This window comes from Podarcis pityusensis, assembly GCF_964106645.2.
Source record: "Podarcis pityusensis genome assembly, chromosome: 5".
Lineage (NCBI taxonomy): Eukaryota > Metazoa > Chordata > Lepidosauria > Squamata > Lacertidae > Podarcis > Podarcis pityusensis.
Window position 1 is genome coordinate 6,251,846 of NC_138032.1, and position 16,904 is coordinate 6,268,749.

Below are 16,904 nucleotides of genomic sequence, written 5' to 3' on the forward strand. Positions count from 1 at the left end.
ACAATATTGAAATAATGGGAGACCGTGGGTGGCATTTACACATTTAGACCCACTGAAATGATTGAATATAGCCAGGAAAAAGTTCGTACTAGGAAAAGTTGGCCACGGCAGTTCATGCACTGGAAAATTCAAGACTGCATTACTGCAATGCACTTGAACCAGGAGCAGCAGTTAGTGAACAGTGCTGCAGCACAATTGCTAATAGGAGTGAGGCCTTCTCAGCATAGAACACCAGTGCTCAGGAATCTGCACTGGTTGTCAATCTGCTACTAGGCTAGGTTCAAGGTGTTACTGTTAGAATATAAAGCCCTTAACAACGTGGGGCCAGTTTGCCTGTGAGTTGGAAGGAAGGTCTCATTTCCGGAGCTGCTGATCTCTTCTTTCTGCAGCTCTGCTTTGCACCCATTCTCAGCTTCATTCCATCTCCTGTTTCTCAGGCCCTTTCAGGCCCCTGCTTTCATCTTCAACCCTATCCCCAAGCCTCCTACACCCTCCTTTTTGCAACTTACTTTGAAGAAGAAGAAGAGTTTGGATTTGATATCCCGCTTTATCACTACCCTAAGGAGTCTCAAAGCGGCTAACATTCTCCTTTCCCTTCCTCCCCCACAACAAACACTCTGTGAGGTGAGTGGGGCTGAGAGACTTCAGAGAAGTGTGACTAGCCCAAGGTTACCCAGCAGCTGCATGTGGAGGAGCGGAGACGCGAACCCGGTTCACCAGATTACGAGACTACCGCTCTTAACCACTACACCATACTGGCTTTGCATCCCCATTCTTACTCTTACTCCCTTTTTTCCTCCACCCTCCTTGTCAATTTTCTCAACTCTCCCCTACACGCACTTTTTCCACACTTCCTTTTCTCTCCTGATTCGGCCACCCCCATTCAACACCCCCCATACTGATAATAGAACCAAAGAATTGTAGTGTTGGAACGACCGCAAGAGTCATCTGGTACAATGCCCTGCAATGCAGGAATCACAAATAAAGCATCCATGACTGATGGCCACCCAACCCCAACCTCTGCTTAAAAACCTCCAAGGAAGGAGAGTCCATAACCTCCCAACTGAGACAGTTCCACTGTCAAACAACTCTTTAGCTGAGATTCCTGCATTGCTGGGGGTTGAACTAGATGACCCTAGGTGTCCCTTCCAACTTTTGTTGTTGTTTAGTCGTTTAGTCGTGTTCGACTCTTTGTGACCCAATGGACCAGAGCACGCCAGGCATTTCTGTCTTCCACTGCCTCCCGCAGTTTGGTCAAACTTCCAACTCTACAATTCTATTATTCTAGCATCTGTGCCAGACAGTCACCAATACCCTCTAGCTATGCATGCAGAAGAGCTTGACACTCACGCTGCTAAAAGGACCAGAGACCTGGGGGAGTGCCAAGCTCTTTTTGTTTGAGACAACCCTAGAATGCTGCTGCCAGCCAGTGTAGGCAGCAGTGGGCTACATGGATAAACAGCTTGAAGGATTAAGACAGCCTTCCGAATGCATTTGATAGACACTTCAAGCGCCTTTGAGTAATAATAATAATAATAATAATAATAATAATAATATAAAATAATAAAATAATACAATTTAAAAATCGGGGGGGGGGGGTAATCAATAAAGGCAACTCTGGGAAGAAATGCAGCATTTCCTGATGGCAGGAACTGATACTTTTTGTAGGAAGAAATATTACCATATTATGACATTATAATAGTAGTAACAAATAATAATTAATGTACCTGTGGGCTGAGGATTAAGGGAGTGTGTTCCTGGAGATTCCCCCAATGACAAAACCAAAACATCAACACTACCATTTTGTGTGACATTTTTTATTTTTAATCAAGGATCAGCTTTTACAGGGGTGGGTTAGAGGTGAAAGATGCTCATGGCTGAACAGGGAAGAGGTGCTACGTCAGCGCTGGAGAAGTCAAGGATTGGCAGACAGGTCAGAAAATGGGGCTTCCTTGCTCGAAGCAAAACCTGGATTTTCAACCTAGGAGCTTGAAAAGGAAAGGGTGTGTGTGAGTGTGTGCCACATATTTCTGCATTCTGGATATAATCCCAACCACCAACCAACATATTCAGAAGTCTCAATTCCCCTTGGTGATGTCCTAGCAAGCTCAGCCCTCTGCTGGGTGCAAACTACACACAACTGTATTTGTTGACACACCATGACCGCAGAACTCCCTGCCACCAGATGTGGCTCTATTAGCTTTAAAAGACAGATTCAGAGGTCTATCAAGAGAGCATCCATGTACAGAAACAGTCTCCTTCTGAGCAGCCCCTGCTGAGGATGAGCAGCTGAGCGCAACTATCACATCAATGCCCAGCTCATGAGAAAACAGGAGACTGGGCCCTTGGCCTGAATCAGCAGCAGGGCAGTCATTGCGTCCTGAAGAATTGCCATGGCTGATCATCAGGCCAACCTTCTGTGGGCCTTCCCGAAGCCAACCTGCAGCCCCACAGATGCTCCCAAACAATGAAGGCCTCTCTTGCTCCTTTGAAATCTCTTCCATGCCTCTCTCTCTCTCTCTCTCTCTCTCTCTCTCTCTCTCTCTCTCTCCCTCCCTCCCTCTCTTTCTTTGTCATCTAAGCAAGCACAGAGTTAAACTATGGAGGCAATGATGGCCACCAATGTTAAGAGATTTAGAAGAGGATTGGACAAACTCATGGAGGAGAGAACTATCGCTGACTACCAGACATGGCTATAATCCGCCTCTGCGGTCAGAGGCAGCGATGCTTCTGAATACCAGTGGCTGGAAACCCAGAAGGGGAGAGGGCTCTTGTGCTCAAATGCTACTTGCAGGTTTCCTACAATATGCATCTGACCGGCCACTGTGAGAACAGCATGCTGGACTAGATGGGCCGTTGGTCTGATCCATCAGGCTCTTCTTATGTTCTTAAGCAAGCAGCCCTCGGCACTTGTTGCTCAAGACAGTGGCCTGGCTCACACATATTATGTCTGACAAACCATGCTTTGCAGAGCCCTGTGCACTCCTCCCCCAGCAATTGACACACATGCGCTGTCAGGGTTTATGAGGAAAGGCCTCGGGACAGACACGTATGAGCCCCAACCTTTTGATTTCTAGAAATGTAACACCGCCCACCGCTTGCCTCTCCCACGAGCCACAGAGTAAAAGGCAACTCACCTACACATCGTCCGTCATGCAAAGATCTGTCCGGAGAGAAGGCAAGGAGAGGGATCAGGGGGTGATCTAAAGGCATTTGAAGGTGGCAGGGGTGTGTTTGCTGCATGCTGGTGAGCAAAGGGTTGCTTTGCTGCCCAGGGCACAGTCCTGTGTGGCCACCAAATCACAGCTCTGGAACAAGGGCACCCAGAGGTCTTCTAGTCCAACCTTGGCCACACACGTACCACTAGGCAAGCCCATCACACTCTTGCATTCCCTACTCACTAACCCCCACCCCACAATGCAATTCAGAGTGTCCAGCTGCAAGAGACCAAACGTGGCTTATTAACCATTAATCTATGTCTAGATGCAAACTCCCCTCTGTTGCTCACACTGGGAATATGGGATGCATGACACATAAGGCCAGATATCCTTAATTTTTAATTTCAGCAGGAAACTTGTTTATGCCTGTTTCTCCTCTCTACTCAGTTTTTCTCCTCCTCTTTCTTCATATACCCCCTGCTAAAAATCTAGAAACAGGACCAGCAGGCAGATCAATTGTCAGTGTGCTGTGGATCCTGACCATACATCAGCTGAAAAGAAAGGATATAATATGCTTTTTATGATATACATGGGCTATAGCATGACAATGGTGATGGGTTTTAACTGTGAGCTGCTTTGGGAACCAGTCCTGGTGAGGATGTAGGTGTGTCCCCACATGGATCTGTGGAACTCAATTCCCCGTGAAACCAGGCAAGCTCCACCTGACTGGTATTTTCAGATGTTCTTATCTGATTCATCTCCTCTTTGTCATTTTCAAGAGTCCAATTTAAATTGGGGCTTTCCAAAAAAATTGGTTGTGCACTTTGATTTGTTGCAGCATAGGTTGGCATGGAGCCCCATCATTCGTTGATTTTGTGCCAGCTCTAAGACTGCTGCACATTTCTGATGTTTCTAAAAAGCTGTGTTCAAATGGCATTTCGTATTTTGGGGGAGATTTTTCTGAGTTCCATATTTGTACACGTCATGGAGATCTTATTCTTAAAAAGGCATGTGATCAATGTATTAAATCAATGGGAAGGGAAAGAAAACAAAGCAAACTGCTGAGATTCTATGTTTTGGCAGCCAGAGCTTAAGAGTGAAGGAATATTTTGGGTTTCAGAATTCGAAATACAGACAGACCAGGCAGGAACTAGACCTGTCAGGGGACTGCCATCGGAACAGGGAAGGGAAGCAGAGGGGCAGCTGGGTTACAGGGAACCTCCGAAAATCTTGTGAAGCAGTTCCTCTTCCTGTGGTGGGGAAAGCCCCACCTCCAGTGGGGAAGAGGGGAAGGGACCAGAGGATGCTGCTGGGAGCCTCAGCACCACTCCTTGCCAAGCTGGCCAGGAGGCAAGCACGCCTCTTCCATCTTCCACCCTGCGCAGTGGTGTAAAACGCAAAGAAGGAAGGAAAAGGCTGGGGGTGACTAAGCTATTATGTTGGGGGAGGACCTGGAAACGACCACTCCCAGATTCTGCTAGCAATTGAGGCAGACATGAATTTGTGGTTCTGCACTGTAAATAGTTTTGCACCAAAATAAAACCTGTAAAAGACAGGTTGGAGTCCTGACCGGTTACTCATGAGCAATCACCATTGCCATCTGACAGGACCCCTTTAAACCAAGGATGGGGAACCACACTGCCCTCAAGAAAACATCTTTGGGGCCGTGTGCCATTGGTGAGGCAAAACTAAGTGCTGCAATGGACTAGACTTTACCTACGTCCTAGCCTAGTGGCTGCTCAAGTGGGCAGTGCAAACTTCTGGTGAGTGATTACCTAAGGTGGGGTGCTAAGATTCTCGGGGGCACCAGGGGGTGCTGGAGGTGTAAATGACCTTCAGGCTTTGAAACAGTGCTATCGCTGGATCAAACATCATTTCAATTGCATTAATTAAACTAAATAGTCTTAAGTGGATTTTGAATCAATGCACAATCAATGGCTACTGCTCTAAATGTCATGGCCCTACTATCTTGCTTAGTGTACCTCCTCCACGAGAGGTGGCAACATGAGAACGGGGCCTTTTCTGCAGTGGCTCCCCATTTGTGGAATATTCTCCCCAGGGAGGCTCAACTGGAGCCTTCATTATACACCTTTAGGTGCCAAGTGAAAAAGTTCCCTTTCAACAAGGCCTTGGGCTGATTAACGCTCTATTTACGTTTAAATGTGTTTTGGGGGGGGGGGTTGTTGTTCCATTGTTAGCGTTTTAATTATTTACTTGTGCTTTTACTTTGTATTTTTATCTTGTGAACCACCCAGAGGTCTTGTGCTGAATGCCGGTATATAAATCTAATAGATAAATGAAAATGAAAAATAGTGTGTTGTACAAAGCACTATTCCAAATAATGCCTTTTCTTAGGATAGGATGGGGGCACTGGGATGGGTTTTTATGGTACCAAGGGGAAGGGGCCTGAAAACTGTTTATGAATTGCTGCCCTCTGTCCAAGCAAGCAGGAGGCAGGTGAACCCATGATAAACCCCACATGGCAATCCCTAGAGGAAGAAACCTGAGGCCTGTCCGGCTCCCGCTCCCAGTTCTCCCACTTACCAGTGCTGGGCAAGAAGAGGATGTCCTCATTACCAAGTCCCTCTGCCAAGGCCAGCTGGGTGAACTTCTCCCGCAGTTCGGGACTCAGCTCCTTGCTTCTACCTGCCACCAGAAACACAAAGCACTGTTGAGCAAGGAGAGTTGGTAGAGCACGAGACTCTTCATCTCAGGGTGTGGGTTCGAGTCCCATGTTGGGCAAAAGGATTCCTGCCCTGCAGGGGTTGCACTAGATGATCCTCACGGTCCCTTCCAACTCTCCAGCTCTCCTGCCACCCAATCTATCTGGTGCAATAAAACCCAGGCTCCCCAGTCCTCTGTCCCCAAGGGGAACAGCACAAGCCAGAAGGGCGGGGGTGGTGGAGCAGAAGGGAGGAAGGCTGCCCCCTGGTGGCAGAACAGTGGGAGGAACAGACGTACCATACAGTGTTACCATTGTCAACTTCTTCATGTTTTGCTCCTTGGCATACAGCAAGGCGTACTCATCGTAGTTGGTCTCCACCACACGGACGTCATGGCGGTTTCCAGAGCCTGGCATCGAAGGAGGCAAGAGAAGAATTGAAATGGAGCCAGCAAGGAGACACAGTCACACACCCACACCCCATCACTGCCAGACACTGGCTTTGCACACCACGCAAATGATTCCTGGATTACAGGGGATTGGACAAGATGAACCTTGGGGTCCCTTCCAACTCTACAATTCTATGATATAAATGGTGCTAGCCACTGGCAGGTTGGTTTGGTTTGACACCCACCCAACCCCCAGCTGCTAGAACCAGTTTCCCTCTCCGTCTGGCAAGGGATGGCTCTTCCTTGCCCTGCTTGGAAACAACCAGGAGGAATTAAGTCAGAAAGGTGCCAATCTCTTTCCCAACCCATCCCAGACTGAGGGTTGCCTGGCTGCTGCCCAGCCAGACAGGAGATGACGTGGCTCTCACTTACGTGGGCTGGTGTATAGGAATCGGCCAGGCTGCTCAGTCCGGACAAAAAGGCTTTTCCTCGTCTCACACTCGTTGAGCCTAGAGCAGAGAGAGAGCAGGACTGTGATGAAAGAAGGAGAAGCACAGGCAGCCAACTCAGGAAGCCTCCTGGCTTACGGGAACAACCTTCAGGGTTTTGAGTTTGAGGAATCTCAGCTAAAGCATCCCTGACAGATGGCCATCCAACCTCTGCTTAAAAACCTCCAAGGAAGGAGAGTCCATCTCCTCCCAAGGGAGACCGTTCCACTGTCAAACAGCTCTTACTATCAGAAAATTCTTCCAAATGTTCAGCTCAAATCCTCTGGAGGGCACCAGGTTGGCAGAGTCTCGCTTATGCAATGCTCTTGGGTCACATTTATAAACAAGTACATACTGTAAATCTAGGGATGCAGGTGGCACTGTGGGTTAAACCACAGAGCCTAGGGCTTGCCGATCAGAAGGACGGTGGTTCGAATCCCCACGACAGGGTGAGCTCCTGTTGCTCCTGCCAACCTAGCAATTTGAAAGCATGTCAAAGTGCAAGTAGGTAAATAGGTACCGCTCCGGCAGGGAGGTAAAAAACATTTCCATGCACTGCTCTGGTTCGCCAGAAGCGGCTTAGTCATGCTGGCCACGTGACCAGCTCCCTCAGCCAGTACGCCAGCTCCCTCGGCCAGTAAAGTGAGATGAGCACCGCAACCCCAGAGTTGTCCGTAACTGGACCTAACTGTCAGGGGTCCCTTTACCTTTACTGTAAATTTACAGCTGGGTTCCTATAGATGAAGGATTCGAACACAGACCCACAGAGCTGCATACAGCCCTGGTGAAAGGCAACGCATGAATATCCTCATTTTACAGGTGGGGAACACAGAGGCTGAGAGATGAGAGGCCAGTGCAAGGCCAGCTGTGGCAGAGGATTTATTTTATTTTCCTGCTATTGTTGAAATATTGGGAGTGAGAACTCTCCACGGATCAACTGCAAATCAGCCCCCTGGGAGATGCCAGCTTGCTTCTGTCCACATCTGCCCAACATCTGTCTATTGCAGAATCTCTATGGGCTGTCTAAAACAATAATAGCAGCTTCAAGCGGTGCATCATTAACCTGTGGAACTCCCAGTCACAAGGTTTGTGGCCATGGGGTTGGATGGTTTTTCTTTTTAAAGGGTTCTATGGATGCAAGAAGAAGGGTCCATTGCTGCCAACAGTGATCAGTGTTGAAAGCACTATGGAACCTCCATGTCCAAAAGCAAAACTGACCTTAGAGGTCAGTTGCTGGGAGCATGCAACAGGCAAGGATCATTGCCTCATGCCCTGATTGGGGACTTCCCCAGGTCATCTGTCTGTCCATATTTGGAAGCAGGAAACTGGGCTGGGTGGATCTTTTGCCTGATCCAGCCTGGCTCTTCTCATCTTGCCCAGCATCCTGACTCCAGGATCAGTTCAGCATGGAGCGCTTCCAAGCAAGGCAGCCGCAGTCTCCCATCATATCTGGGCATCAGTGTTCCCGTGCTCCAGTGTGGTGTAGTGGTTAAGAGCGGTGGACTTGTAATCTGGTGAACCAGGTTCGCTTCCCCACTCCTCCACATGCAGCTGCTGGGTGACCTTGGGCCAGTCACACTTCTCTGAAGTCTGTCAGCCCCACTCACCTCACAGAGTGTTTGTTGGGGGGGGGGGAGGGAAAGGAGAATGTTAGCCACTTTGAGACTCCTTTGGGTAGTGATAAAGCGGGATATCAAATCCAAACCCTTCTTCTTCTGAACATGGAGGTTCTGCTCCTAGCCTTCTGTGCTGACAAAAGACCCACCCCTCCATTAATCTTGCTCATCCCTGATTTTTGATGCCATTGTGACCAGAGGCCTGTGCAACATCCCACAATATTAATTCCATCTGTCGGGTGGGGGGGCACGCCAGGCCAAGGCTTGGCAGCCCACCTGTGCCTCCTTACTTGGGGTAAGTGGAGGTGACATCCAGGTCCCCGTCCTCCGTGGTCATGACCACCGTGGTACACATCTTCATCACCTGCTTCTTGTCCGTGAACCAGCGGGCGTTGGAGCCCAGGGCGATGCTGTACCATTTCCCTGTGAACTACAAACACAGGGACCGCTTTAGCACAAACGTTTTGCTCTGGAATCTGCTGCCTGGCCAAATGGGTGGGGTGGGTTGGGACGCAATGCCTCGTGGGCTGATGGGAGACCCCAGTTCCCTGATTTATAAACCTTTCCTTATTGCTTGCCAGCCCACTGCGCTGCCCTTGGCTCTTCCTCCCTCACACTTGTGCTAAAAACCGTGCAAGCTTCAGAGTAACATAGGGGTCTTCTTTGGCCTGGGCATTAAAGATGCAGGGAGAGGAGAGGCATACTGACACCTCTCTTTGGAGTAGCTTTGCCTAAAGAAGAAGCCTCTTCAGATTTCCCTTCCAACCACCGTAAATTAAGAAACTTTGGTGGAAAACTCTCTCTTGGAGTTGGGAGCACATAAGCCACACAATTAACAAGGCTAAGTCAGAATTAGCCCTCTTCGTCTCTTTGTTGTGCCCCTTGCTGAACACATTTCAGGGGGGGGGAGTGGGGAGGCACAAACAAACAGATTATTTCCAGAATTTCAAAACACCTTCCCTATTTATTCCCAGCTTCTGAGATATGAAAAGCTCTAGCTCCCTGTGTAGAGCAGCTGTTTCACTGGCAGCATCTCCAGGTGGGGCTGGGAGAGGCCCCCACTTGAAATCCTGGCTGCTGCCAGCCAGTGTTGACAATACTGGGTTTGCTAGATCAAGGGTCTGACTTGGTCTAAGGCAGCTTCCAAAATTCCTGTACATGCAGATCGTTGGCACAGGCATTGTGTAAAGAGGTAGCGAGTGAGTTTCCTTCTCATTCCTTTTGCACAGGCAATAGCCAGACAATGAGAACATTCTCACGTCGGTCATCCTCTCTTCTTGTCCTCCACATGACTTGGCTTGGAGTTGAAGCATACGTTTTTCAATGCCTGGAACATGCCAGCGGAGATATTGAATGACAGGCAGACCTCTGAGCCAAGTCTCTCTCCCAAGGAGGTCCCTTTCCAAGATCTTAGATCTGAGCTGTTCAGGGTCAACTGAAAGACAGCCACTGTGACATAATGGCTAGAGCACCAGACTAGGACCTGGGAGACCAGGATTCAGTTCCCACCCTCAGTCGTGAAGCTCCCTGAGAGTGTGGCCTTGCGCCAGCCACTGCCTCTCTCAGACTAGCCTCCCTCACAGGGTTGTTGTTTGGATTAAATGAGGAGGTGTGTGGGTCATGCACGCCACCTTGACCTCCTGGAGGGGAAGCAGGATGGAAATGCAATAAATGAAATGAAATAAGTCATTTCATTTCAGATTCTGCAAGGGTCCCGGGCAGACGATCCAGGGACGGGGCTTGCTAGGTTTAAGCCAAGCTCCATGCAGACAACTGAACTCAGCTCTTTGGTCCCTGAGCTGGGGGCAGGGGGGGGGAGGCGCGGTTACCTGATCCTGCTGGAAGTCAGGCTGCACAGCCACTTCAGCCTGTACCTGGGACAGGCAGCCCAGGGTCAGGGCAAGGACGCTGAAGAATTGTGTCCGCATTGTGCCTAATGCTCTCCTGGGTCTGCTGCTGGCCTCTCTCTGCACAGCCTGTCCAGAAACCCAGGCCAGCCGGCTATTTATTGGCCAGTTGAGCAATGCATCAGGGTGGGATCACGCTGACCTCTCTTCCCCCCACCCCCACTGATATAGTCTGTTACACAAAGCAGAAAGAGAGAGAACAGGGAAAGAACATGAGAGGGCGGAACAGCTGCTGCAATTTCCCACCCGCTATTCCCCCTCTGAAATGCTGACTCCCTACTGCGGCCTGGAGCAGGGAAGGGTTTTGAAGTATTGGGGCCTGGCGCACTCTGCTGGCACTCCGCTTCTGCATCACCGCAGGAAATTTGGTGAATGATAGAGATAAAGGAGAGCAGGCTATAGTTTCTAGCAAAGCAACAATGACCAGGTCGTCTGCAATAGGCGTCAGAAGAGGTGAAAAGCATCTATTTTTTCCATGTCAACAACAACAGATCACTTGACAGCATGGGAGCAACAAGTTCAGCCAGGGACAGCGTAGGAGAACAGAAAGCAAGTCCTATTCGGAGTTGTCCTGTGCCATTACCAAGGGCAGAGCCATCAGTAAAAGAGAATAAATCAGTGTTGTGAAAAGGCTGAGAAGCAACTTGGATCCATTTGGATGTAGGCATGAGCAGAGTTGCCAAGAAACTCACACTCCTAAGTTGATATGTGTTGCACAGGGAAAATGTTGGGTTTGCAAGCACGGAGGAATCTAAACAGCATGCAGAGCTTCAAGGATTAAGGATTGTTAATAATGATGTCAGCCACTTTCTCCACTAACAGAGCAACTGCAGCTACGACATGCAAACAATGGGAAATTGAGCAACCCAAAAGACTGAGTTAAAAAACCTGAAGCAACACCTGATTCTTAGGGCCTTGCTGGAGGCAAGAGCTTGTTTGAGCAAGGCAAAGGCTGCATGCGTACGCCTTCAAGAAAACTGCTACAAGGCGAGAGCAGCTGGAGAAAAAGGGGAAAGACTTTAGTCTCTAGTCCCTGTTCACCAGCTTCCACAAGAGCATAATGTAAAAGCAACAGATAACAGCAAGTTCATACATAAACCTTTAAACAATTGCTTTACTGTGAGTCTAGAGTTGATCAAGCTCAATTCTGAGTGTGCCATAGGGCTGACCTCAGTGTTGCAAAAAGGGCAAGTTCCACCCTGAGATGCTCCTGCAACAACTTGTTCTTCCAGTTTCAAGATCCATTGCCAGTTGCAAGACCTCCTGGTTGGCGAGGCTCTCCACCTTCTACCCTGGCAAACTGAACTAAAACCAAGTGTGCACATTGAACTTTGGCATCTTTTCAGCCAGCACACCCAATCTGTTCCTTGGGACAAAGGCGGGGGGCAAGGGAAACTGTGATGGGAAACAACTTCTGTCAGCAGACCTTGCAGCTTGGGTGAATTAGATTGAAGGAATCGCTTATAGTTTTTGTAATTCAGAGGCTTTATTCATGCAGGAATTACTTACAGGATGAGTGGGGGTGAGAGAAAGAAAGCATAATATATATTGTCTAGAGAATAGCAAAACAAAATGGCTTAGTTTTTAGGGGCAGAGTTAACTTAGACCAGGCATCCCCAAACTTGGCCCTCCAGATGTTTTGGGACTACAATTTCCATCATCCCTGACCACTGGTCCTTTTAGCTAGGGATGATGGGAGTTGTAGTCCCAAAACAGCTGGAGGGCCAAGTTTGGGGGTGCCTGACTTAGACAAACAGCTGGGTAGATTGTTGCACTACCAGTGCCCTCATGTGGTTTGAAGCAACATGTGCATTAGCTAGAAGTTCAGTGAGAATGAAATACATTTGCTCTTCTCCTACAGCTTCTTCTCTCTGTAATACCTTCCATGTCCTTGGTCGTACCCAGTTGTTCACAACAACCTTGGCCTCACTCCTCCTCTGGAGCAGGTCTCTGTTGCTGCTCTTTCCACTTCCACTCTTCCAGTGTCCATCTTCCTCTGAGCTGCTCCTTCTCATTGGCTGCTAGGAAAGCCTGTCTCTGCAGCTGAGCACCCTTTGCTTCCCTCTTTATGTTTAACTGAAAGACTTAATCCCATAGCACGTTGTCTTGAGTCGTTATTCCACATGATGGGGGGGGGGGGACCGCTCGGGATCTGGGGACTCCGCCTGTCCATGCAAATGCCTTTAACAAGGCTGGAATGAGATTTTAAACACACACACATACAGTCCCACGGCATCCACTGCTGTGAGCTACTCAGAGGACAGTGATGTGGAAACACAAATGTCATGAGGCCAGTGTTTTCCATTTGTCTACTGCTAAGCCGGCATTGTGTAACAGTCTGCCTCCAGGCGGGATATGATCCTTAATTGCCACCCCTTCAAGTACTCCTCGCCACACTTAAAACTCCCAGTTGTTCTGCTTAGCCCTGCCAAAGCAACATTTTACGTAAGAGCGGCTGTTTACAAAAGGGATTTTCATTTTGCCTCCTCAACCAATTCCAGTACCTGTTTTGCAGAGTGAATGAGGGCACATTCTTCCGCCCCAGCTTTAACCCACACACTATCAGGGTAGTTCAGTTGCTTAGAGGTGCTGATAACATCAAGCTTGCGTTTGGGACAGCTGCAGGGAGTTGGAAGAGACGATCCTCAGGATCGCTTCCAACTCTATGATTCTACAACACACACAACACACACGGCAACTGTGGGAAACTCAGTGCAAGCAGCAAGAAGCGGGAGGGAAAGGCATCAGTGCCTTTATTTGACCTGCAAATTCCTTCAGGCCTGGAACGCCGCAAGGGAGAAGTGCAGAGCCAAGAATTCTCTCCCTTCTATACAACTGCAAAGAATATACACAGAGACACACACCCCTATTTGCAAAGGGGGAGAGAGAGATGGATATTGCCCTTTTACTCATACATTGGTACCTCGGCTGTCAAACATAATCCGTTCCGGAATGCCGTTCGGCTTCCGAAATATTCGACAACTGAGGCGCAAAGGGCAGTCTGCAAAGTCAATGGAGAAAATTGTGAGGGGGGAAGCAGCAGAAGTTGTTTGGCTTCCAAGACGCTTGAAAACCAAGATACCAATGTATAAAGGAAGGGCTGGTGGTCTCCCTTGCCCCATTCACTGCCCATTGGTGCTGTGCTGAAAACGTCATTTTTATTATTATTTATTAGATTTATATACCACCCTTCATCACAAGCTCTACCCTGAAAACCAACCTTGATCAGTTAATGAGAATATTATTTGTTTGTTATTTTATTACTACCCACCCATCTCCCTAAGGTTCCAAAGGCAGAGTACAAGAATGTAAAATACAGTTTGAAAACTCGCAATAAAAAAATTCAATCTCACACATCCAAAAAGTGTCGATCTTTATTGCATATAGATAAAGGAGAGAAAAACTTTCAGTGAATTAACCAGAAGCCAAGGAGGCTGATCCTTGTCCATAATAAAAATATTCATCATCATTAGCCAGTTTCCCACACTACAATGGAAGGTTTCCTGGGGGTTTTATTGTATGATTTTATGCTCAGTTGTAAACTGTTCTGGGGTTGTTGTTTTTAGAAATAGAAGTACTGTGTACAGAGCCAGCCCATCCATGAGGCAAGGGGAGGCAGGCAACCTCCTCAGGTGGCAGGATCCATAAGGGAAGCAGATCCTGATGTCAGTCTTTATTCCCCGCCCACCTTGTTTCTGATATAGATCGTCACTCCCCAGTTCTTCCCTGGAGGGGAGAGGGGGCACTATTTTGTGGTTCGCTTCAGGGGCCAAAGTGTCTTGGACCAGCCCAGGCAGTATATATATCCTGTTACAGAAGTTGGGTGCAGCCCCCGCTCCCTGCCAAGCAGTAGCAAGATTCCAGGGGGTTCCAGGTGCTCACCCATGTTTCGTGCTTCTTTGGAGAATTGAAGATGCTGCTGAGATTGTCATAGTTTTAAGAAATATGGTTTATTCACATGTTTACACCTTCCGTCTCCGTGGAGGGAGTTCAGATCTTTGTTTCTTTTTTGTGTGAATAATTTTTATTCATTTTTCAATTAAAAAAAAATCATATCAGTAACAAATCAAACCACATCTTTCCACATTCAAAAACAAAAAACAATATAGCCAACTATATAATCCAAATGAATTAATTTCAACGGGTCTTCCCGTGTTCTGGATTTCAAAAGCCAAATAACCATCCTTTATCTTTCTGCTATCTTCTCTATTACAGTGGTGCCCCGCAAGACGAACGCCTCGCGAGACGAAAAACTCGCAAAACGAAAGGTTTTTTCGTTTTCGAGTTGCCTCGCAAGACGAATTTCCCTATGGGCTTGCTTCGCAAAACGAAGCTTGCCCCGGGAACTGCGGGTCTTCTCTTTTGAAGCAAGGGGCGGCGGGGAGAAGCGATCTTCTCCCCGCAGCCCCAGGTCCGGGGGCAGCGGGAAGCGCTTCCCGCTGCCCCCGACCTCTTTTGAAGCAAGGGGCTGCGGGGAGATCGCTTCTCCCCATCGCCCCTTGCTTCAAAAGAGGTCCGGGGACAGCGGGCGCTTCCCGCTGCCCCCGACCTCTTTTGAAGCAAGGGGCTGCGGGGAGATCGCTTCTCCCCATCGCCCCTTGCTTCAAAAGAGGTCCGGGGACAGCGGGCGCTTCCCGCTGCCCCCGGACCTCTTTTGAAGCAAGGGGCGGCGGGGAGAAGCGATCTTCTCCCCGCAGCCCCAGGTCCGGGGACAGCGGGAAGCGCTTCCCGCTGCCCCCGACCTCTTTTGAAGCAAGGGGCTGCCCGCCGCCCCTTGCTTCAAAAGAGGTCGGGGACAGTGGGAAGCGCAGCGCTTCTTCCCCGCTGTCCCCGGACCTCTTTTGAAGCAAGGGGCAGCAGCCCCTTGCTTCAAATGAGGTCCGGGGACAGCGGGGAAGAAGCGATCTTCTCCCCGCAGCCCCAGGTCTGGGGACAGCGGGAAGCGCTTCCCACTGTCCCCGACCTCTTTTGAAGCAAGGGGCGGCGGGGAGAAGCGATCTTCTCCCCGCAGCCCCAGGTCCGGGGACAGCGGGAAGCGCTTCGCGCTGCCCCCGGACCTCTTTTGAAGCAAGGGGCTGCAGGGAGAAGCGATCTCCCCGCAGCCCCTTGCTTCAAAAGAGGTCCGGGGGCAGCGCGAAGCGCAGCGCTTCTTCCCCGCTGCCCCCGGACCTCTTTTGAAGCAAGGGGCTGCGGGGAGATCGCTTCTCCCGGTGCTCCGAAGCGGGGCGGGGGGCGGGAACACCTTCCCCCCGCCCCGCTTCGGAACGCTGCTCCGAAGCGGGGCGGGGGGGGTGGGAACACCTTCCCCCACCGCCCGGCTTCGGAACGGTGCTCCGAAGCGGGGCGGGGGGGTGGGAACACCTTCCCCCACCGCCCCGCTTCGGAACGGTGCTCCGAAGCGGGGCGGGGGGCGGGAACACCTTCTGAAGGCTGGCGGGGGGGGGCAAAAGTCTTTGTCCCCCCTGCCTGCCTTCCCAGGGGCTTTTAAATCGCCCCGGATAGCGGAGAAGTCCTCCGCTGTCCCGGGGCGATTTTAAAATGCCGCCCGCCAGCATTTTAAGATTGCCCGGACAGCGGAGAAGTCCTCCGCTGTCCCGGGGTTTTTTTAAATGCTGGGGGTGGGAAGAAAAGCCCTTATCCCCCCCCCAGCCTTCAGAAGAGGTCCGGGGACAGACTGTCCCCGGACCGGGTCTGAAGGCGGTTTCCCTAGGAACGCATTAATTGATTTTCAATGCATTCCTATGGGAAACTGTGCATCGCAAGACGAAAAACCCGCAAGACGAAGAGACTTGCGGAACGAATTAATTTCGTCTTGCGAGGCACCACTGTACTTCACAATTTTCTAATCCTGATATTAACTATCTCCTCTATCAGTCAGTCACTGGTATAACTCACTATCTTGTTGTATTTGACCATTCCTTATTTCTGTAATCACGCAGGGGGCTTTTTCCACGTTCTTAGTTTTAATATTTTGAAGCACAGTCCTCTTTGATGGCCCCTCCTTTTTCTGATGATTGTTGTTCTAGTAGGCTCTGGGCTTCCATCCAAGGTTGGAATTAATTAGTGACTTCTCACTGTCTTTGATGTTTCAAATACAGTGGAACTTTGGGTTAAGAACTTAATTCGTTCTGAAGGTCCATTCTTAACAGAAACTGTTCTTAACCTGAGGTACCACTTTAGCTAATGGGGCCTCCCGCTGCCACTGCGCCACCACGCGATTTCTGTTCTCATTCTGAAGCAAAGTTCTTAACCTGAGGTACTATTTCTGGGTTAGCGGAGTCTGTAACCTGAAGTGTCTGTAACCCGAGGTACCACTGTATACTGTAGTGGTGTACTTGGCAATCAGTAAGTCACACAAAGATTGTTTCTGTTTCCTCATAAAAACCCACGCCAGCTCTCTGGGGCCCTTGGATGGCTGGCAGGCATACAGAGTTCACCACCACTCTTTTCTCAAACTGTAATATTCCATGGAAGCAAATGCATCCTCTGTAAAGTACACCCCTTTTGAAATTCTAATAAAAAAATATCTCCAATATCCCCCCCCCCCCCGATTGAAGGAGGCTTTTTCTGGTCATATCCTTTTTCTTACTGCATTAGAGCTTTTACTGTCGCCATCTTCCTCCTCAGCCTGAGCTATTCTGATCATATCTTATCTTGCTCTGCCAATTTTGATCAGGGTTCTAC

At 49.4% G+C, this 16,904-nt stretch overlaps 3 protein-coding genes across 4 annotated transcripts in view; 1 reads left to right on the plus strand and 2 right to left on the minus strand.

The window, feature by feature from the left end:
- LOC308478401 (cytochrome P450 2J4-like) overlaps positions 1 to 16,904 on the minus strand; it is a 439,957-nt gene that overhangs the window by 284,935 nt on the left and 138,118 nt on the right. The window lies entirely within an intron of this gene.
- Positions 1 to 16,904, plus strand: part of LOC308478396 (cytochrome P450 2J5-like) — a 185,681-nt gene that overhangs the window by 91,952 nt on the left and 76,825 nt on the right. The window lies entirely within an intron of this gene.
- Positions 1,802 to 10,356, minus strand: LOC308478495 (lipocalin-like). Of its 2 annotated transcripts, none has more exons than XM_081008351.1 (7): positions 10,143 to 10,356; positions 8,604 to 8,743; positions 6,642 to 6,718; positions 6,120 to 6,230; positions 5,703 to 5,804; positions 3,138 to 3,163; positions 1,802 to 1,981 (listed from the first exon to the last, which is right to left on the minus strand). In XM_081008351.1, exons 1-6 carry the CDS (start codon positions 10,239 to 10,241, stop codon positions 3,138 to 3,140), a joined length of 555 nt encoding a protein of 184 aa, XP_080864477.1. In that variant the 5' UTR covers positions 10,242 to 10,356; the 3' UTR covers positions 1,802 to 1,981. The 2 variants fall into 2 exon arrangements, with proteins under 2 accessions (XP_080864477.1, XP_080864476.1); XM_081008350.1 differs by having other exon boundaries at positions 1,802 to 1,988; positions 10,143 to 10,343.

Coding starts and splice junctions, on each gene's coding strand:
- LOC308478495 (XM_081008351.1), bottom strand. CDS start 10,241: ATGCGGACACAATTCTTCAGCGTCCTTGCCCTGACCCTGGGCTGCCTG. Junction 8,744..10,142: donor CTGACTTCCAGCAGGATCAG/GTAACCGCGCCT, acceptor CTGTGTTTGTAG/TTCACAGGGAAATGGTACAG. Junction 6,231..6,641: donor ATTCCTATACACCAGCCCAC/GTAAGTGAGAGC, acceptor CTTCGATGCCAG/GCTCTGGAAACCGCCATGAC.